Source organism: Sycon ciliatum, chromosome 5 (genome assembly GCF_964019385.1).
Source record: "Sycon ciliatum chromosome 5, ocSycCili1.1, whole genome shotgun sequence".
Lineage (NCBI taxonomy): Eukaryota > Metazoa > Porifera > Calcarea > Leucosolenida > Sycettidae > Sycon > Sycon ciliatum.
This window is the reverse complement of record NC_088647.1, coordinates 12,324,968-12,347,702: the sequence shown is the minus strand read 5'-3', so window position 1 is coordinate 12,347,702 and position 22,735 is coordinate 12,324,968. Positions and strand designations below refer to the sequence as shown.

Genomic DNA, 22,735 nt, shown 5'->3' with positions numbered 1-22,735 from the left:
CAACCAGGGAAATTCCTTGAAAATTGGCCTGAACACCTCTCATACTGGTGTTTCACGATGTGCAAACTTTCAGAGAAATCGACCGGGGAGAACGTGGTGAGTACGTGGGTCCTCGAGTATCGCGTATGATTTGAATGGTCACGGGGACAGAAGAACAGTAATTTTACGACTCCCAGCGGTGCAAACAGACCGCGGCCATGTTTTCTCTGTCGGCCGCGATCACGTTCAAAAAATCGATGACGCAATGCATGCGCAGAGGCCTGCGCAGTGCGTTCGCTGACATTCCTACTCTAGTACACATGCCTGAGGTGGCATTAGCTAAGCGACTCTGACACAGAATGTTATGTATTTATTTATGTATTGCAACATCTCGAGGTGAAGTGGGAACACTGGCCAGTTTGGAGAATCTGGATATTAGCCGACCACAGCAGATAATTAGGAGTAACAACCATTCTACTCCATGAACAAGACAAACTCAAAATACATTCTGGAAGAGTACTGAAATACCAACTTACTTCACTCCATAGTTTGCAACATAGCTCAGCAAGCGCCTTCACAGACCGCTGGTCCCGGTCAACCTTCACTGACTGTGAATACACAAAGCTGACAAGGATTTGAGTGATTGTGCGAAAGTCTGGTGATTTCGTTAGGAGTCCATCGCATTGCAATGCCGAGAGCACCAGACTGACCGCATCCTGCAAGTGTGCAGAGTTCCTGTGAAGCATAATACCAAAGTGCAGACTTGTGTAACAGATCAGCCATATTTCTGGAGGAATACACAATACATACCTTTAGTCTGACAGTCTGAAGCAACAATAATAGATGCACACAATATCTGGGACGGTGACGTGAAAGCAGTTGGTGACACGCACACATGCACACACACACACACACACACACACACACACACACACACACACACACACACACACACACACACACACACACACACACACACACACACACACACACACACACACACACACACACACACACACACACACACACACACACACACACACACACACACACACACACACACACACACACACACACACACACACACACACACACACACACACACACACACACACACACACACACACACACACACACACACACACACACACACACACACACACACACACACACACACACACACACACACACACACACACACACACACACACACACACACACACACACACACACACACACACACACACACACACACACACACACACACACACACACACACACACACACACACACACACACACACACACACACACACACACACACACACTCATTGTAAAACTAAACAATGAAATAGAACACAAAAGGCTTGGTCAGTGACCCATCATGATCAATAACAGACCCGATTGTCCAGCTGGAGAAGTCCTAGTCACGCTGGAGATCATTGTGACACACTTTAGAAACCCGGCAACATACACTGTATGCAGTACTGGATACCGTGCACAGTATCCTCATTCATAGAGCCAAGTCCAGTGTGGCTCATCAGCTAGTCAGTTAGTCCAGGATTATCGATCTTTTACACGAAACGAAAAAGTTATGGGTGGGGTGGTTGAGCAGTTTCATTTCGAAAATGTTCATAGCTGTAACATGAATCCATTCTAGTCGTCAAGTCTATATATTTTTTGCTTAGGGGTGGGTGGATGGGGGAGGGTCATGACTATTTTTTCGTTTCGTGAAAATTATCGATAATGCCGGATGGCCCCTTAGCTGGCAATACACACCCAATGAAATGATCTGCTTTCTTACCATAGGTAGGGTCCTGCCAGCATCCGTGGTGCACACATGCTTGTCCACTGCATGACACTATGCAGCATTGCAACATATTGCGCAATGCTGTTAGTTGGAATCCCGTGCAAACCCGCGACATCATCCTTCAACAGAGCGGCTTTAGTTGCTTGGTAGTTGTCAGCTTGGACGAGGTTCAAGTCATCACGAAGATCAAGCGATGTTTTCATTGAGTGACTGAGAAGGAAAGTAGGAATCGCTTCACTGATGCTCTGCTGGTTTAGAACTGGTACAATCACACGGAAGAGAGGATGGAACACCGTCCGAAGGTCGCTTTTCTCCATTTGCAGCACACTTTGAAGGTTTGATTGAGATGCATACGCAACCAGTACCTGCAAAACCAGCAAGATAAGACACATAACATCATGGAACTTGGTCCGGCTCATCGCAATTGTCGCTTATCTCCCACGCACTTTTTGGCGGGCAAAAGCCAGTCAGATCGCTTTTTCTGACTCACTTTTGTGTTTGAAGTTGTGATGGCAAGATCAGAGAAGTCTTCTAAGAAAAAACCACCACGATTGTCGCGAGTGGCATCGCGCATGGCGGGTTTAGCTACACCAAGTAGCAAGCGGACGCGCGCACCTACACCGCGAAAGAAGTGTGCAGATGTGAAAACGCCGGATCGCTGGAGGGTTGTCACCGCGTACCTTGAGCTCTGCAAGGGCCGTGATCGCCTGCCACGAGGTTCCATGGCCAGTCTGAAAGCCCGTTTTCCTCACCTCAATCTCACGGCAAGGACGGTACAAAGAATAGTCGACCTGTACAAGACGCAAACTATGGACGCGGAGGCTGCGGGGAAAGTCCGCCTCACACGTCGACGTGCCAGCTTGTGTGGAGGCCAAAACATTGTACTCACCGAGGAGCTTGCGAAGAAGTTGATTGAAATCAACGACAAGCATTGGGGTAAGCTGTCTTGTAAGAAACTTGCAGGCGAGCTCACTTGCGCTGGCTTCCCTAGCAGCACATCCTCCGTGAAGCGCTGGTGCAAAACTCTGGGTGCGACACGCCGTCGTCGCTACATAAAACCACTTCTCAGCCCCAAACATCGGCACGATCGTCTTTCTTGGGCGATCGAGCACTACGAAAAGAGCAGGAGGAAGTTTGTCGACAACAACATTTGCCACGGGGATGAGAAGTGGTTTTACCTCATGAGAGATGGTACTGTTTGCCGTGTGTTCCCCCAAAATGTTGCAAACGAAGATGGAGTTGTGGAGCAAGTCGTGAACATGGCAGCTGATCCGCGTGTGTATCACAAATCGCGGATGCCAAAAGTGATGTTTTGGCAGTCACAGCTAAGCCGTGTGATGCGTACGAGTTCGATGGCAAAGTCGGTATCTGGCCATTCACATTACAGCGAAAAGCCAAGCGCAGCAACCCGAAAACAGGAACTGTCGCTGGCGAAACTGACATCCTCGAGAGTGTCACATTGACTGCCGAAGAGTACAGGAGTGTCATGCTAAAGAAGAACGGTGTGTTTGATGCCATGAGAGAGAAGCTATGGTGGTTCCATCGCGATGCAGCGACTCCTGAAGCTGGCAAGCCATTGTTTTACCAGCACGACGGAGCCAGGCCCCACACCGCAAAGGCAAATCAACAGCACTGGATTCGACATGGTGCGAAGAAAGGTTTCAACATTCGTGTTGTTACGCAGCCTGCGCAGTCACCCGACTTGAACTGCAATGACCTTGCATTCTTCGCAAGTCTTCAGACTGATGTCGAGATGGTGGCGAAGAGAACTGTGACGGACCTGGTGGCGGCAGTTGAACAGTCGTGGTCAGAATATCCAATGGACCGTATGGCAGCTGTATGGAGAGTTCTTTATGCCTCGTTCAAAGGCATCGTGGAAACGCACGGTGACAATAGCTACAGTCACCACACAGGGAGCCGTGCTGCCCACAGTTCTTCAAAGCGCAGAGGTGACAGCCACAACCGCTTCTTTCCAATCTCTGCTATCCGCCAGGCTGAGAAGGCGAAAGAAACAATGGCCCAGCAGTTGGACACGCCAGCAACTGTCAACTCAAGCGACAGCAGCTCCAGCGATGCTGAATCGGATGAGTAACTCTTGTCTTGACTTGTATGTATCTGTGACCTCGCGTGGTTTGAAAAAAACTTGCTATTTTTCGCTACCTTGCCGCCTTCAGCGGACTCGCTACGCTCTGTACAATTGCTGAACCTGTTGTATCTCATTTGAATGTCTTTATGAGTTGTTCTTCTGTACCGTAACGGCTGGGTTTGTCATAAAGCGAAGCAAACTTCAAGTTTTGGACTGTCAAAGATAAGCGACAATTGCGATGAGCCGGACCAAGTATGTGTGGATGAGTAGGGCAGTTATAATGGACCTCTTAGAGAACTCTTACAACTGAGGCAGGGTGCTCGACAGAAGGACTTGTGCAATCCAACTTCCTCGACTACGATTGCTATTATCCCCGTTACCCGTAGCAACATAGCAGCATTTGTCTGATTGTGTTCCACTACAATCATATCACGTATTACTCCCAGTCAACTGTCAACAATAATATGTTAGGTGCGGGAATAACATAGTTGCTTGGGCTGATATTATTCATTTGGCTGCACACTGCTCAACATAATGCCAGTAGCACATTTACATGTGGTTCACTCAACTTATAGCATTCACTATGAAGTGCACAGAGGATAGAGCTCTCTCCCCGCTACATGGGTCATTCATGTTTTATATGCTGGTATGGAGACCGCTCAACAGGCCTTCCAGCCTCTGGGGAACCCTGAAACAAATTACAACATATTACAAAGAGAGCCTGCTGTCATGAAGCTAGACTAACATACCGCAAGAAGCTGTAGCACTCCTTCTGTCCATGTGCTGGAGCTACACCAAGAGTCGGTGTAGACAATCCAGTCACCCTGCTCCGCAGCACTGGACACTGCGGCCAAAGAACGTGCCTGCTGATCAGCACTGGTCAGCGAGAACACTAGCACTCGTGGCGTGTGACTGGCCCTGTTGCTTGTGGCAATGGCCGCAGAAGCAGCAGCAGCTTTGTGGAGCTCATTCACAACTGAGAAAGCACCACTGCAATCCTCTGCGCACAGTGAACAACAAATAGAAGTAGAGTGAACCCGTCAATGAGTAATCAGTGTACACGGGGTAGATACTGACTGGATTTTAGGATTGAAAACCAGTCTCAATAGGCTATACCTTATCTCTCCGGCAGAGGTCAACTATGAGTCTAAACATGCGATGGAGCATGGTGTTATACAATAGGTAGAAAAATAGTCTACTTGTACTTGTCCTTGTTAATTGCTTGTTGAAAGAAACTGAAGGAGCAATGCTGCTCACAGGGACCCTTGTTCTAGTGCGTGAGGGATCTACACTTTGCGAATCGAGACGACACGATTTATATAATATCATTACCTCGCTAATTGTAAGTGAATGGCCTTATATAACGCGGAAGAGTGGAGAATCATGCAGAAAAGCATGTCAATCCTCTTTCACGGGCAAGAACTAACACAATGGGTTTTAAAATGCAATACAAAACTGGAGAAGACAACAGGAAGAGCATGCCTTGACACCACTACAAACCCATCCGTCCCAGGCTGCCATATATGGCATACAGTGCAGCCAGGAAAATAAGTCACTGAGGTTGTGCTGCTCACCAGGATAGGGCAGGCTGAGTAGGACAGGTTGTGTGGGTGTACGAGCAGTGCACTGTATAAAACCTGTGCTACTACTACGACACCCGTCAGAGTTATCCTGGATGCTGGTATTGCTGCTGCTGCTGCTGCTCGTATTGCACATATGCATGTCTATCAGTTCTTGAAGAAGCCCATATACCTACACAGAAATACATGTACACAAGCACATATATACACACACACAAGTGCATGCCCACGTACATTCCCACGCACACGCACACACACGAGTATATACACACACACACCATGGAATGACACTGTTACCAGCAAATTGATACAGGAATGGATACATGCTCAGAGAGGCATGTATGAGTTCAGAGCATGCTCCACTATGCACGCATAAATAGAGGCTGAGGCTGCTGGCTGGCCCAGCCTGCATACCCTAGAAAACAAGCTTTCTTGGTTATTGGAAAAGAATGCATTTTGGATTCCATTTCCAACGCACTGAGCTGCTTACTGCATGTGCAACTGAACTCCATCAGTACACAAACCAGCCTGGAAACTCCATCAGTACACAAACCAGCCTGGAAACTCCATCAGTACACAAACCAGCCTGGAAACTCCATCAGTACACAAACCAGCCTGGAAACTCCATCAGTACACAAACCAGCCTGGAAACTCCATCAGTACACAAACCAGCCTGGAAACTCCATCAGTACACAAACCAGCCTGGAAACTCCATCAGTACACAAACCAGCCTGGAGCAATAATACTAAACACCCCGTTGATCTATCTGTTCACTGCGCTGTACCAAGTATACAGCACTAAGATAGAGCAAAAAGCCACATGTCTGGCCTAAGATAGACAGTTTGTTGATAGAACACAGAACTGGAAGGCCAGTTTTCTCACCAGTTCTGGCTTCAGAGCCTTCCACAACAAGACAACTTGAAAAGCTGATAGTTGCGTGTTGCCTACTGAGGGCAAGTCGATAAGAGAAGGACGTGCCTACATTGTACCACAAACACATGTGCACAAACAAGCATGAACACAAGCATGTACATGTGCACAGACACGAGCAGAACATACACACGAGTACCAAACGAGTACCACATGACTTGAAGTAAATAAGGATATGCAGTAACGTTTCACACACACACACACACACACACACATCACTGATAAGAAAACGGAGACAAAACACCTTCTAAGCTAGAACGGGAGAGGTCGAGAAGAAGAGAAAGAAGGCCAAGTAAGCCACGTTATGATGCTTCCATAGACACCCTTAGCAAAAAACGTTATGTTGTAACGGTATCACCGTAAGGGGAAACATACAATATTTGGCCTAAAAATGTACCGTTGGTCACAACGATAAATCAGCCCCCATAACGTTTTTACGCTGCAGCTTCAACGCTATTTGGGTGATCAAGGTACGAGTACCGTAAAAAATAGTGTTCCCGTTGTTTGCTAAGGGTGTCTATTCAAGGCCAAACTTCAAGTGTTTGATCCCAGTTGACAAAAGGATAAAAAACTACTATGGGGTATTTCTGTCTCTTTAAATAGTGGCTGGCTAACACCCACTCTCTCCAAATTCGCCGGTGTTCCCTGGTGACTGCGGCTTGAGATGTTGCAATAAATATATATTGGCAAACTTCACTGTGGGATAGGTAACACTCTGAGCAGATGTTCCATGAATTCGTAAGTCATAATATTACGACTTGCTCCACGTAATGATCAGGTAGAGTACTTACTTGATAGTACTCCATCCATGTTCCACTTTCAGCACCGCTCAGCTCAGAGCACAGGTTAGCAAAACAGTGGGTGCTCTGCAGAGTGGCGCAACGCTTCCAGGTCTGCGGAAACACAACAGCACAAGCAGCTGTCAATAATGGTTGGCAAAGAAAAGCTGAAATACCAAAAGACATGTCATGCTTCACTTGTAAATCATCAGATGCATGAGTTCATTCTTTGATGGCTGAAAATCTAGAAGTACAGCGGAACTCACTTAGTACGTACCGGGGTGAGACATGCACCTAGCTCTTAAGGTCCTTTTTCAGCACACGGATTTTCCTACAATAAGACCATATACAAATGTGTACGGGTATGCTGTTCTCTGATAGGACATAACTCGTGTCATCATGTCCCGATAGAGCTGGCCTTGAATACCATCATGTACTATTCGATGTTTCCATACACCTGTACACACGACAGATTTGCTTGACAGGTACGTTTTAGTATGTTGACTCAGTGCTGAGAAGGCTGTATGCAGCGCAGGTAACCTGGTTTCGTGGCAGTACGACTATACCCAGGCATATTTCTGCCGGTGCAATAAGATAATTTCGAGCATTTTGACATACTACACATGTTACTTGCGTATTGGTGGGGCCGCAGGATTCAACTTTGGATAAGAAGTACCTTGGATAGTAATGGATAGTAAGTATTTTTTTCCACTCTCGAGGGGGGGGGGGTACGTCTTAGCAGCGTTCCAGTCTACTTCAAGTGAATGTCTACAGAAATTGCATATACAACAAACCTGATAATTTATCCAAGGCGGACGGTCACTGGGCACGTTAGCGTGCTCATTCTCCATGTCTGAGATGAAAGTTGACCACTCTGCCTCCGAGGTGCTGCTGAGTTCACGCTTGAGTGGCATGACAAGGAACAGTAGCAGTACCTGGCGCTGCCGGCCTGGCACCAGCTGCATGCACCTATCCTTCAAGTCTTGAGTTAAAGAATCCAGTACGTAGCTGACATGAGCATCCACTGTCAACAGGCTTTCCGAGAACTGTCTGTGGAGAGCATGCACTGCATCCAGGAGCCATTGCTCGAAGGTGGCCATTGGCAGGTGGAAACGTGGATAGTACTTGACAAAGTGCTGTACGCCATTGTAGATCATGGCAGCATGCCTGCAGAGAAACAAAGAGAATTCACTAATACATGCAATACAATATAAAGAATGTGTTGTCTTATGATTAACTCAAGGCCAACCGGCATCAACCTTTGGAATGAGACCTAAGGTCAAAACAGACAGCTGGCCGGAAATAGAATCAGGCGATACGTGGACGCCTAGTAAAACAATGTGAGAATGATTGCCAAAACATGGCAAGCACAACAGAATACATTTATGGTAAGGTCATTGACAGGAAAAGTGACTTGTTTTCATCTTTGGGGAGGGCATACCCAAAAAGCCCCAGGCCAATGCTAGAGAGGAAAACTGAACGGGTTTGTTAACACAGACTCTCTCTAACTCTCACTCACCTTCCAATGTCATCATACATGGAGAATTTTTGCAGCTCACTAGCCTGCGTCATGATGAGATGTTGCAGTTGAGCTTGACAATTCTCCAGTGCAAGAGCACACTGCTGTTGGGCTAGGAGAATGTTTTCGTTCTCCAGGAGATTTGGGCCACCTTCCACAGTCCGCAAATATTTGAGGAATCCCTCCTATGAAGCAATGGACGACACACGTAATGCAGCGGCACAGCAACAAAACATTAGCACAAACATATGATTGCGCTTCTTCCCATCAGTACTTACAAAAGAACAATGCATGGGCAAGAGTAACTGCATACACAGTGACACTGGGGAGTTGCCACCATTTTGGCTGAGACACTTTTGCAAACGTTCATGCTGCAACAGCAATCACATCAGCACAGCAGCATGAAAACACGAACCTAAAATCAAACAGTACAATACACTGTACTGAAAATCAGAAACTGATTCTTGGGCAAAACTTTCCCAGATGCGCTTGGTGGATGCTCAAAGAACTATAACTTGCTACCATTCGCAGCAAACAGAACATCCCGGCACTCACATAACACCACACGGATTTGACTGTGTATGCATACCAATCTGATCTTATACATTGATATTGGTATGTCTTTTTTTGTGGCGGTGGTAATGGCTTTGGTGGCAGTGGCGGCGGCAGCAGAGGCAGAGGCAGAGGCAGCAGTTCTGCTATACAGAATACCTCTTTATCATTGTCCTGTGCAATGTTGAATATATGAACCAGGTTACAGTGGTCATCAAGGATAATCGTATGTATATCACCATCAGCATTATGCAGTAGTTAATACGGGAAGGAAATTGCTGATCTATACAAGGATGCTGGGTGGATTTCAAGTCTTACCCGAGCCACTTCTGTCTCTTTTCTTGCCGAATAGATTTTCCCGTCCAAATGTTGAACGCGTATTCTGTGGTACGGTGCCTGCTCACGTAGGATTTCCTGTGTCATGAAGGCGCATGTCGATTTCTTTGTCAAACTGACATCAACAAAGCAGCCAGCCAATGGGTCATTCTTGCCAATACCGGCTCCAGCGGTGGTGAGTGCACTAGCAGGGAAAGTGACGGTACTGCAAAGCATGCGACCCACCAATGTGAAGCTTGCATGGCATTTGACAAGCTCTCCCGAAATGCTCAGATACCTGACATCATCCTTTGTGAGGTATTGCCTCTGAAAGAGCTGGTGGACACTTGCAAAATCACCAGCACATTCCAGATGATCGATAACAATCATGTGACCATTCTGAGCAGCATTGACTACTTGCGCAACAAGGTCAGGTGATGCTGCTTGGACAACTTTGAACATCCTAGCAGAATCATCACCACCTAGCTTGTACTGAACGCCGAAAGGGATAGGCAGCCTATCATACTTCTGTAGACAATCGGGTGCGCTGTCAAACTCAGATGCATCACCACCATAGCTAGCCATCTCGGCCTTCAGCAGCCAATCAACACCTTGGTCATCAGGATCAACTAGAATAGGCCAATGGTGGCACAGTGACCTACTGGCACATTGCAGCCTGTAGATACAGCTGACGGCTTGACTGTGTCGTGGCACATCGTAAGAGAACCAGGAGAACTGCTGCTCAGAAGAACCCAGTATGGCCGGGAGTGAGAAATTCTGTGCAAAGGAAGTCAAACACAGAACACACACACACAGAGCATTGCTCATGGTCTCTTTCCGACAGTCTCCAACAGCTTGTATAGTGGTAATATGTACATTAAAACTTGCCTTAACCAGACGTCCGTGGTGCAGCGGAAACTGTCCTGATATGACGGGATTTCGCTTGATCCAGGGATGCACATTCGATCCCCAGCACTTTGGTGCATGAAATGCATCCGGTCAGTATAGGATCAGTCCGCATGGTACAGGGTCCGGCAAACACAGGCTTTACTGTATTTACGAAACAGTTATTACTGGTAATGTATGGTAGCATGCGGATACGAGTTAAGAGTAACCGTCCACCACTGCAACTAGATACTACATACCAGTGTCTGCTCCAGAGCCGGGTGAGCCGGGTAATCGACCCGGTTGGGCGGCGCTTGGACCCGGTTGAAAATATAGTACCGGGTCACCTGTGACCCGGTTGGCACTTTAACACGTTCGAACTTTGAATGTGTGACAGATCATGCAGAGTCGCGCGTTGAATACATGTGTACCCGGCTCCGACCCGGTTGAAATGGTTGCGCCAGGTACACGTGTACCCGGCTGTCCTACAATCCTAGAGCAGACACTGCATACAGTGAGAAAGTGCAACAACTAGGCACGAAACTGATGGAGTACTGAGACATTCGACGACCTGACACCTAGCTCCAACACATCTCCGACGCGCTAACCAATAGCTTTCCAACTCGGAAGGTTCCAAGTTAAGGAGAGACCAGAGAGGGGAAGGTAAGCGCAACAAAAATGAGTACAAGTTAAAGTCCCACGGGAACAGTCACTCTTAACTCGTATCAATACTTACTTCCTCCGCGTCATCGAAATTGTCGCAGTTTGACTAGTGACTTGTCACTTGTTACTGACAACTCCATAGGCTAAGCCATTCAAACCTTATTACACAGTATGATAGTCTGAAGACTAGAGTAACGTTCCAGGACAGTTTGACTGAGAGTTTTCATGCAGAGATGAAGTCCTCGTCGTCGCTGATGTCAATGGACGCAAAAATATCGTTCCGAAATATTTCAAGGAAGGTTGAAAGTTGGTCACGCCTCATCTCAAGCGCTTTTACTTTCTCCACAGGACAAGAGCTGCTATGCTTGTCGTCTGCTAGCTCTGGATGATTTCTACTTCACCACCAACGAAGCCTAGGAAGAATACACGATCGTTGCAAGGTCGGTTGATTACCGTCGGCGGAATCACCTCGATCTTGAAATGAACTTTTTTTAGCCGTGGCATGCCCATTTATTTTAGCTGTGTGGTCACAGCTCATGCAGGTAAGTGTACTATCACGTCCAGCGCAACGTCTTTTTCACCATCACTGGTATACCATGGTACGGCACCTGCGCGTGCATCACTAGCACTACTTGTAGAGTCTACATGGCTCTTGCAGGTACAATCACGTACTGAGTGTCTCAGCCAGAGCGACAAATTTTATCGCTGTTGGAGGCATTTAGTTTGCTGACCCCTCGATGTTTCTCCAAGCACTGCCACTTGTTCCACGAAGTCATTCTAGCCCCAGCTAAGGTAAAACAGTGATGAGGCTTGAGTGAATGGCCATAAGCACGAGAAATGTGCAGGCTGCAACACCTGACTGATCTCAGCGAGTCGAAATTACCATCGCAGCGACATCAGGGAAGAGATTGCGTCTAGTTCAAAAATTCCAGCTTCCAATAACAGAAAATAGAACTTTGCCGTCACCCTATACTGATGATTATCGCCTATGTCCGATTCCTTGCCTCTGGTACGAGTGCTGGTGAGTAAATACCCCGTTTTATATCAAAAGTCAAACTGCGACAATTTCGATGACGCGGAGGAAGTATGTTCCTTTCCTTTCTCCATTTATCATTGGCTCAACATCCGAGTTTCATATGGTAACATCCATGAAAGTTTAGGAGAGTTGAACATTTGAAAGAAAGTGAAATGTGGGCAGATTGAAGAAAGTGAACACAGTATTTTCCAATCTCTTCTCAACTATCCTGCTATTACATGAATGGAAGATACAGTATAGTAAGGAACGATATATCTGATCTGGTCCACATCTCTAGATCAAAGGTATAGGGTACCAATGTCCATGACACGGTGGTGACACGGTGGTGACAGCCACCAGGCTGTAACGTGTAGTGGTGTTTACCTCTCTCACTGTGACACCAGCCGATTGGCACATTGCCCTCCATGAATCCAGAAGCTTCTCCATTCTATCCACTGGAATCAATGACCCGTAGCAGACTGCAGCAGCACCCAACAGTGCATCTCCAGCAGCAGAGTCGAGAAGCTTAGAGGTTTCCATTCCTTCCTTGCACCAGGCTTCATAATCTTTCTGCAGGCTTGAGACGAGTGCTGAGTTGGTCTGCACTTGTGTCTCCATACTCTATTCAACATGCAATATGTCCATCATAGACATGAGCACCAGACACCACACAAGAGATAATTATAAGTGTATAGAAAAACAGGCACTTTCAATTGACATGCATGTGTGTGAGCATGCCTGCATACCTTATTTTGTATACCGTGCTATCTGAAAAGAGCAACGGCAAAAAGAACACAGGGAAATATTCAATAGAACACCACACAACCTGGCATATACTGCCATGAAGCATATTGACAACAAGCATTGCACCAGTGTAACCTACAATAGAACACCATAGAAACATGAGACCTATAAGTACAAAGTGCACACATGTACGAGTACGAGCACATGTAGCTGGACCTACCACTATTGGCTTTTCCAGCTCCTTTGTTTGTGCCGCACATTCGCCGTACACCTCCATTTTCTTGTTGATCTCCTTGCGCAGGACACCTGCTCTCTTTCGTTTCTCATCAAGTTGTTCCTTGGCCTACAAGCAGCCACATTGTGAAACAGGAGCATTTAAAATTAATATTATCACGCTTGCATCATACGCACTGCTTTATGAGCTGCATCTGCGCCTGGATCCTTGAAGGGCGGTGGCGTTCCTACGGATGCGGAAAACTCGGTCTCTAGCCGAGTCTGATGCGAACCGTGAGAAAAACATACACTCTTTCTTCACCCGTCTCTTACCACAGGACGAGGTATTCACAACATATCAATTTTGAGCCCCAAGCAGACCGCACTGTTAATACAGCAGCAGCAGCAGGAAATGAGCAGGAAAGCAACAGCAGCAGCAGTGGCACCAGTAGCAAAAGCATCAAACAATAGCGATAGCAGAAGCAGCGGCAGCAGTAAGTGGCAGCAGCCGTGGCGGCAGCGGAACATCAGCAGCGGTCACGGGCAGAAGCTGTGGCAGCAGCAGCAGTAGAAAATAGATACATGTATAGATAACGCAGACAATATGAATGAAAAGCAAAAACACACATACAGACAGTATCATACTTGATTGAAGTACATGCCTTTCTGATATCAATGGCTCACCTTTTTCATTTTCTGCTCCAGTTTGTAAAGCCTTTCCTTCAGTGGCTTGCTCTTGTTGTTGACTTCCGTATAGCGTATCAATGCTTTCAACCAGATACACACTCCGATGAAAGCATGACTAGCCCAGCCAATAATCCCATCATCAAAACCTGGATTCCGAATGTACTGACGGATTTGTCGCAGTTTGGCATTGCTGACGTTCTCCTTGTCAAAGTTGACTAGCTCGTTCATGAACCCACGACTGAGGAACAGCTGCTTAGCATTTTCCCAGCTACACCAAGAACAAACAGAGTACCATACCCAGCAGATGAGATGCTTACATTGCACACAACAACGGTGACTAATATTCAGTAACACGTGTTTACCCAGCAAAGGCTGATTTGATTTAAAAGTCATTTTACTCCCCTCACCCCGGTGATGCTGGGCTCAGTAATCCACTCATTAGACCGGCACTCCCGTTCCTGCTCCTGGCTCACTGAGAGTGGATGTGTTTGGGTAGGTCATGTAGCATTGTCTTGTGCACTAAAAGTGTGCAAGAGCCATCACCTGTCCTTCTGCACTACTACATATACTTAGAATACACCTAGAACTAAAAAAGTAGTGGGTGCAATAAACACAGTGTGGTGATTGAACCTTACCTGGGCTGCTTGTCAAACAACACGCAAACAGCATCGGAAACTAGCAGAAGGGCTTCCGGCGGGTGATGGTATGATTTGATTTCGGTAATGGCAGCTGCAGAGATGCATTCCAGCCCCTTCACTGCTTCCTCATACAGTGGCACAATCTACAGGACACGAGCAAAATGTAGCCTCGGAGATTGAAATATACTTTGAAATACTGCATTTTCCAGGCTATTATTACCAGTGTGAATTCTATACACTTCATCAACTTGTGTGTATATGTGGACGAAGAAACATACTTAGGATGTTTGGTCAGTGCAGGCCACAGTAGATGATGCTGGCCAGTGAATCCAGATGTCCCTTTAGAGTATAACAATCCTGCAACAAGCTCATTTTCCACTTGATCAACATCAGGCCCGTCGCACCGACTTTGGAGGTGGGGTGGCCATGGAAGGGGGGGGGGTGCGGGGGTCGTCCCCCGGGAAAAAATTTCAAAACTTGAAGCCAATTGCAAGCATTTCAGGGTATTTGGCGCCATTTCAGTGTAACTACAATGCATGAAAGACTTTTGATTCTGCAACAAACGAAGAAGACGCTACGATTGGGGACAAGGATTCTTCATCATTTGCCACGTTTGCGCTGAGCTGCGATCATCGCGCTTTGTTGCAGTGTGCACCAAACAAATCGGCCGCAAATATGGGGCGACCTCAGCCGTCCCAGCCGCCCCGGCTGTGACGGCCTTGAACATCATAACATATAGTGGCAGTGCAGATGGGTATGCCTTGCAGCCATTTTTAACGTTGAGTGCTGACTTACCAATCACACATGACCGATGATTGAGAGAACACAATATCAAAATGGTGTTACGGAAAGTTTCGGCTGATACTCAAAGTTTCCTGGCATCAACCCAATCGTTAACCCTTTCAGTGCCAGGCCAGATGTCCGCTGTTGGCTGGGCCATTTTCATAAAAATCTGATTTATTTTCCAATTTAGTCGTATCAACTCAAACCGACTTGTTGTCCTGCGCTGGCGTAGCGTGTGCTGCTGCGCCCTGCTCAAACTCGACATCGACATCTCCGATATCCTCAGGGCCGTCCAAGGCAACCACGGCAGTAGGTACGACATCGACCACGGCGGACTCGTCCGCGAAATTTTTTGCGTCACGATCGCGGACGGCTATGTCCGCATCCGAGTCATCGCCTTCACTATCGCAGCTCCAGTCATCAATGTCCGAGTCCATGATGGACTGGAGCATCTCTTCAGCCGACATGCGGCGACTCGCCGTGTCTGAGTGACAGCTAGAGAGACCTAAAGTACGTTCCGTCAATCTAATTGTTTCTGAATCGAAATAATATTATGTTTTTTTCGCCCGAGCGTTCTGATTGTATGCTGCTGCGCCCTTAATTACTCAAACACGGCGAGTGAGGTCTTATTCAGTAGGGGAAAACCCCTAGTTTCCCCTCGAAGAGCCACAATCGGCCAAGCTAGATTGTAGTGCATGGCCGGTGAGATATAGTAGTGCGCACTACGAGGACGAGATATCTCGTCCTTGGCCAATTGCGTGGGGGTCTGTAGGACGAGTTATCTCGTCCTTGGCACTGAAAGGGTTAAACAAAGAATGGGCAGCAACATAGTTTGCAGCATATAACCGAGTGGAGGAGGAGTATTTTGAGGGCTCTTCCTCCACACAAACCATCTCATTCCTCACCTTCTGCTGTTCTTCTCGCACTTCCTCCATCATCCGTTCAAGTGGTCCAATTCGAGCATCAATTTCACTTTCTTCTTCCTGGCAGTGATCCAATGACTCGTAGTAGGTCCGCTTCATTTTGGCTATCGCGCCCTCCATCTTCTTCAGTTCTCGGGCCGACTTGTCATGTGCAGCCACCTGCTGTTCATACTTGATTCGGTGGTTGTCCGTGGCTTGCTGAGCACTCTCTATACGCTGAATTGCAGTCTTCAGGTCTGCAGCATGCTCCTAACCGAGAGCACACAGACAGGGGCAGTGGCGGGTTTAGGGGGGGGGGGGGGGGCGCGGGGGGCGCGCGCCCCCCCCTCAAAAATTTCGACCTAGGTTTCGAAAAATAATACAGGGCGCGCGCCGGGTCGAGCTAGACTAGGCTCGGGGCGCGCGCGGCCTGAAACGATTGTCCAAAAGCGGTTGGACGGTGCGCGCATGCGGTGCTCGAGCTGGTGTTGATGTACACACTACAGACTCAGTACAGTCTACAGAGTAGAGTCTACGTACAGTGAGCATGCACGGCTACAGAAACACGGTGACCTGACTGTGTACTGTTGTACAGTGTGATCCCTGCTGGGACGCGCTCGACGCGTCTTCAACGGTACAAACATCGAAGAAAAGTCTTCGATCGAGTCAACCAAAACACGATTCGAATGCCGAGGGCTCAGGCGATCATCCTCGTTCGAATCGTGTTTTGGTTAACTCGAAGGCTTTTCTTCGATGTCTCAGGGACATCCCAAAAGGCCAAGCTCTAGCCAGCAGAGCCTGGAATTTTTGTAAAGCGTTCCTGTGGCGGCGCAACTCCTGCTGCCGCTCCAACAGGAAACAGTGGGAGTGATGAAGTCGCTGTTATTCCAGTTGAACTTTCGGAGCGGACTGACAGTCACACTCCACCAGACGTGGAAGAACCTGTTGTCAGCGAGCAGCCAGAACATGAAGAACAGCGCACAGTGACAAGTACCGCTGCCTATGTAAAGGATGCTTTGAGAGCGGTGAGAAATTGTTGGACTCGCATAAATAATTGCAGTTGATTCGCTCACATAACGGCAAATTTGAAGTTTACAATGTACATTGTTGCTGCGAGTACAGAAATACTGCTCGTGGTGTGTGAGATTTACGGCTTGTTGTTGTTGTTGTTGTTGTTGTTTATTTTACTTCACCAAATGCACAGGCAGAGATGCCTTCTCACCTGCCCATAGGACAGGTTCTCACAGAATGATATGCAAGGGAAAACAAGAAATGATAATAATAATATAAGACAGAAAGGACCAAAAGAAGAAAGGGAAAAATTTATATGAAGAACAATTTCATGGAGTCAGAAATAGAAAGACAATAATTTCATGGAGTCAAGGAATAGACAGACAATCTCATGGAGTCAGGAACACGTGGTTGATTTTATAGACATGCATGCACAAATGATTGATAGATGAGAAGGTTGGAATTTATGGCAGATAATAAAAGTTTAACGAGGATATTCACAAAGTAAGTATAGCAATGGGAGAAAGAGTTTTTCGGAAGGGACCAGGGACACGTATCACTCTAAAATCAGAGGGGAGAGCGTTCCAGAGAATGCTTCCCCAAAACATCATGCTCGATCGTCCCTCAGGCCCACGAAGAAAGGGAACTTGAAGCAAGGTCGACACTTGTCCCCATGTGGTGCGCTGATCCTCCGGAACTGTCTCTGGCCCTGGGGCCGTTCGGGTGAATAACTGTTGAAGAAGCGGGCTACAGGAGGAGCTTCCTGACATCGGTTTTCAAAATGGCTGACCTGGGACAGTAGCATGATGTCATCTACCCCCACCCCATCCCGGCCGCAACCCCCCCTCAGCCAAATCCTGGACACGCCACTGAGGGGGACACTCACTAACAGTGCAATGGATGGATAGTACTGGCAAGATTGAACGTTTCCATCAGCATGTTCTTGCAGGTAAACTGAGATTGGCATAACCACAGTGTACTCTTGACTATACAGTTGGAATTAATTCAAATCTCCAGTGTATGAAGGACACCGCTCAGCCCCTCTTCACGTGCGGCTTATACTCCAAATATCAACAAAAATACAACCTTTAAAACCCTGGGGCTGCAAACACTCCGGAAAATACGATACATTTACCTTGAAGTTACCTGTACCAGTTCTTTGATAAGGTCATGTAAATGGTAAAGAAGATCAGCCATGCAGGTTCTATGGTTAAACAGAGTAACTACAGTGCAGTGCTCAATGACATCCAGTCACATCACTCAAGTTTGCGCCTTTTCACCATCTCGCAGCCCAGTGTTCGCAGGTCTAGGGCTGCGCAACGCCCGGCGCGTACTTGAGTGACGCGACTGGATTTCATTGAGCACTACAGTGTAGTTACTAGGTGACTAAGACCACTACACTGAATGCACTAAAGGAGTAAACTAAAAACAAAGAAAAGAAGACACAATTAGCACCTACCATGTTCTTCTTCAGGAGAGCCCTTAAGATGGAGCCGAACACTCGCGGAGCATCAAGCAGAAGTGGAGCTGTGAGGCTACTGCTCAAAAATGGCTTGCCTTGCAGCTGGTGACGCATTTGGTGATGGATAGACGCCAGTAGGTTGCCAATGCTGTGTGTGGAGTACCTTGGCGCATTGTCAAAATCAATACCTGGATTCACATTCTGCTCCAGTACATGCGTTGTAGCCTAGTGAACATTGCATGCAACAAAGCAGTACAATGAAGCACATAAAGAAAGCCAATACACCCGAGAGCTAAAGACTGGCTGGGCAAGGAAAGACAAAACAGATGCTCGGCATTCATAACAAGTTCTAAATGAAAATTTGGACAACTGCACCTGCTTATAGATTTCAAACTAAGTGCGTTTCCGAAAGAACAAGATGGCTGAGCCATGATTGTTATTTTTTCTTAGTGACTACAAAGCACCCCACACCGCACCAGTACACCTCCATAAACACCTTGGTAGCTGTATCTTGCAACGCGCACACACACATACACACGCACATACACACACATACAAACACACACACACACATACAAACATATACACTCATGTACACACACATGCACACATACACACACATGCACACATACACATGTACACACATGCATGCAGACACATGTACACACATGCATGCATACACATGTACACACATGCATGCATACACGCGCACGCGCGCGCGCGCGCACACACACACACACACACATACGTTCACAAACTCTGACACCTACCTGCATGCAGTCGGATTCTGACCAGGCACTGTACCAGTTCACAGTGACATTTCCACAGAATAGTTGTGGTAGTTCCACAGCAAGCTGACACAGATCTCTTCTATTGTCAGTCAAGTGTATGGCCACATGGGTATTGTCTTTGACACACTGTAGCAAGTCACTCACTCCCTTGTCAGCCAGATTGGTCTGATGAGCCTGATTGGTCCCCACCATAGCTTTCTTCAGCGAGGGTGTGCGACGCAACGCAGCGTCAGTCAAGTCACCGGCACTGTACACACCAGGACAGATACCTGCACACATAACACACACACATAACACACACACAAAACACACACAACACACACACACACACACACACACACACACACACACACACACACAAAACACACACAACACACACACACACACACACACACACACACCTTGACCTTGACCTTTGACGCCCATCGCCGGAGGCGATGATAGCAATGCTACGGCAGAAGCCATAGCAACTTGTGCTGGGATTGCACCATTCAACAGCTTGCAAGGCGCGCACACACCCACGCACACACGTATGCACGCACACACACACACGCACACACACACACACATACACACACACACACACACACACACACACACACACACACACATATACAGCTTCTGCTTCAACTACAAAGCCATGCTTTAGGTCCATCAGTGCAGACAGCACAGCATACCTTCAGCCATGAATGTGGCAAGTGATGACCATGCCTTCAAGCTCCACTTCCCAGTGACCAGCAGCATTAGTTTAGTACGCTCCACACCGGCAGCTTCAATCACAGTGTGCAAGTAGCTAAACATGTAACGCATCTGTGCATTGGTAATCTCTGCCTCGCTTAGCCCGGGTGGAGATCTTGGTGCTTTCAGCTCAATGATCTACAGCACATACACACACACACACACACACACACACACACACACACACACACACACACGCACACGCACACACACACACACAAACACACACACACAGCACGGATAAGTACATGCATGTATGCACAAGGACAATAATGCAAACAAAAAACCCACCCACACCCGCACCCACACCCACAACTACACACATACACACTCATGCACGCACGCACACACGCACACGCACACACACACACACACACGCACACGCACGCACGCACGCACGCACACACGCACACACGCACACACGCACACACGCACACACGCACACACACGCATACACACGCATACACACAGATACTTGAGAATTACCTGAGTGGGAGGCAAACAATGACAGTGAAGCATCACTACATTGGAAGAGAGATGAAACACTGCAATGCACAACGCTCTACCAAACACTATAATGTTGTAGAGGGAATAAAGACAAGAGCAGTCAACCAAATACACCACAGTACCGTTGAATGTACACCACAGTACAATGTAGTGAAGTTCTGCCTGCACTAGATGCACTCACCTTTCGGCAGCATGCACAAGCAGCCATCTTCAATACCGTTCTCCTACCATATCCATGTGGTCCAATCAGCACTGAATGATGGCCGGAGAACGCCTGGAGAGTGCACGAGAATGGGCACACATAACATAGTAACCTACCTGTACATGTACCGCAAGGCTGAATGATGGATAGAAAAGATATCTCCGTCAACTTTGATAAACCGATTAGAGTGAGTATTCCAATTCTGCACAAGGGTGAAAGGAAAGCTTTTAACAAATCCAGTGACATTATGTCAAAGTGTTGACCCATAAACCTGTGTAATACGCACACTAGCACACAGTCAGTTCAGTGTGAGCGCACTGTCTTACCAGAAGACGACATTGCTTGGCAAGGTGATCCACAAATCTTGGAAATAGCACCAATTCCATACCAGGCTGTTCTTGTTGGGAGTTGTAGGCCTGCAGTACATATGTTGACGCCTGCTCCAACTCCCCACTGCCACACTCAACATAGGCAGACTTTGGCTTGGTGCCAGGGGTAGCTGATGCATTATTGGCAAGCCGGCAAAACTCCTCGCCAGGAACTAAGTGCTTTGTGAAAACCAAGGTAGTCAAGTCTTCTCCTGCCAGGTGCAAAGCAACACAGACACAGACATGCATACTGGAACAAAGTACACCGAGGCAGACAGAGGTGTTTGCGTCATACATCTGCAGTAGTAACATGCAGCACTACGAGCATATAGTTCTAAGCATATTGAAAACTCTGGCAACACTCCATGAATACCACACATGCACATGAACACGGATGACTATGCAAGATGCACTACTAACCTCTTCTCATGAGGGAATCTATAGGTACACAGACCAAGCCACCTTGTGTGCTGGACTCTGCAAGTCTAGCTGCTTCCAGCAGAGCGGCTTCAAACTCATCCACCTCTTCACTGGCGGCACCATCAGCACCGCCGCCTTCCTTCTTGCTCTTCTTCCTTGACGAGGCAGCGCCAGTAGATGAACCTTTCCGAGAACTTTTCCTCGAGCTGGCAGCGTTCCTCTTGCTCTGAGAGCTAGCTAGTGCGGTCCTGTTTAGCTCACTGCCCGGAGCTCTTCGTGACACAGCACGATTAGCACGTCTGGAGAGTGGTGGTAAAGATGCTGAATCGGTGGACAAGTGACTAGCGGTGTCGGAAGCACGGCTATTTTGCACAGTACTAGCATGTGTTCTTGCAGCACTTGTCGTGGCTGCTGCTGTGTCCGTATCACTAGCGCCACAGAACAGGACATGTACAGTGTCAGTCAACATCGATGAGAACCAGGAGATCTTCTCCGGAGTGTTAAGTGCATCCATGTACGTACACGTCACCTCGTGGCACCACAGTCTCACTAGCGTACGTAGCATGGGTGGTGTTACATTGCTGGTGCCTGGACTGGCTGCTGAAGCATCTTCACTGATACTACCTGCCATACCAGCACCAGCACCAGTAGCAGCAGCACGGCGACGAGCTCCAGGGCCATGTGTACTCTTGCCTGTATTGGCCTTGCTGGGAGCAGCTTGGCGATCAGATTTCCACACACCTCCAGGGGCGGGGGCGGCAGCTTGCTTACGCCGTTGGAAGTGCCTCGGTCGAGTGCTGGGACTGACTAGCTGCAGGCCAGATAGTACTTGAAAGATGTGGCGTTGATCAAACAGGCAGTGCGGTTGTGTCGGATCGGGCAAGATGGTCTGCTGCACTTTGCGATGCACTCGTAGTGTAGCTTGGATCAGGGACTGAAGGTTTGCACGGAACAACAGCAGAAAAAACAGTAAACAAAGCAATACAGCAATAACAAGAGAAGAAAAGAAGCAATCCCGTGTCAGTAGATGGAAAGCACTGCTAGCACGAATGAATCTTAACCAGGGAGTAAATTAGTAGACACGGATGAATCTTAACCAGGGAGTAAATTAGTAGAGCCTGCCAAGGATCAAGGTTAGCAGCACTGTTTCTCTCTGC

At 47.6% G+C, this 22,735-nt stretch overlaps 1 protein-coding gene across 1 annotated transcript in view; it reads right to left on the bottom strand.

Annotated features, from left to right (window-relative positions):
• LOC135817628 (dynein heavy chain domain-containing protein 1-like) overlaps positions 1-22,735 on the bottom strand; it is a 96,262-nt gene that overhangs the window by 3,717 nt on the left and 69,810 nt on the right. The window contains exons 48-67 of the mRNA XM_065330851.1: positions 21,579-22,512; positions 21,117-21,370; positions 20,770-20,862; positions 20,021-20,219; positions 19,323-19,612; positions 18,550-18,777; positions 16,083-16,349; positions 14,392-14,537; positions 13,754-14,024; positions 13,077-13,199; positions 12,497-12,733; positions 9,553-10,326; positions 8,683-8,867; positions 7,958-8,330; positions 7,176-7,277; positions 6,337-6,432; positions 5,449-5,626; positions 4,624-4,874; positions 1,783-2,153; positions 516-714 (exon numbers count right to left, since the gene is read on the bottom strand). Of these exons, the coding sequence (XP_065186923.1) occupies positions 516-714; positions 1,783-2,153; positions 4,624-4,874; positions 5,449-5,626; positions 6,337-6,432; positions 7,176-7,277; positions 7,958-8,330; positions 8,683-8,867; positions 9,553-10,326; positions 12,497-12,733; positions 13,077-13,199; positions 13,754-14,024; positions 14,392-14,537; positions 16,083-16,349; positions 18,550-18,777; positions 19,323-19,612; positions 20,021-20,219; positions 20,770-20,862; positions 21,117-21,370; positions 21,579-22,512 (5,571 nt within the window). The remainder of the gene's footprint in view (positions 1-515; positions 715-1,782; positions 2,154-4,623; positions 4,875-5,448; positions 5,627-6,336; positions 6,433-7,175; positions 7,278-7,957; positions 8,331-8,682; positions 8,868-9,552; positions 10,327-12,496; positions 12,734-13,076; positions 13,200-13,753; positions 14,025-14,391; positions 14,538-16,082; positions 16,350-18,549; positions 18,778-19,322; positions 19,613-20,020; positions 20,220-20,769; positions 20,863-21,116; positions 21,371-21,578; positions 22,513-22,735) is intronic.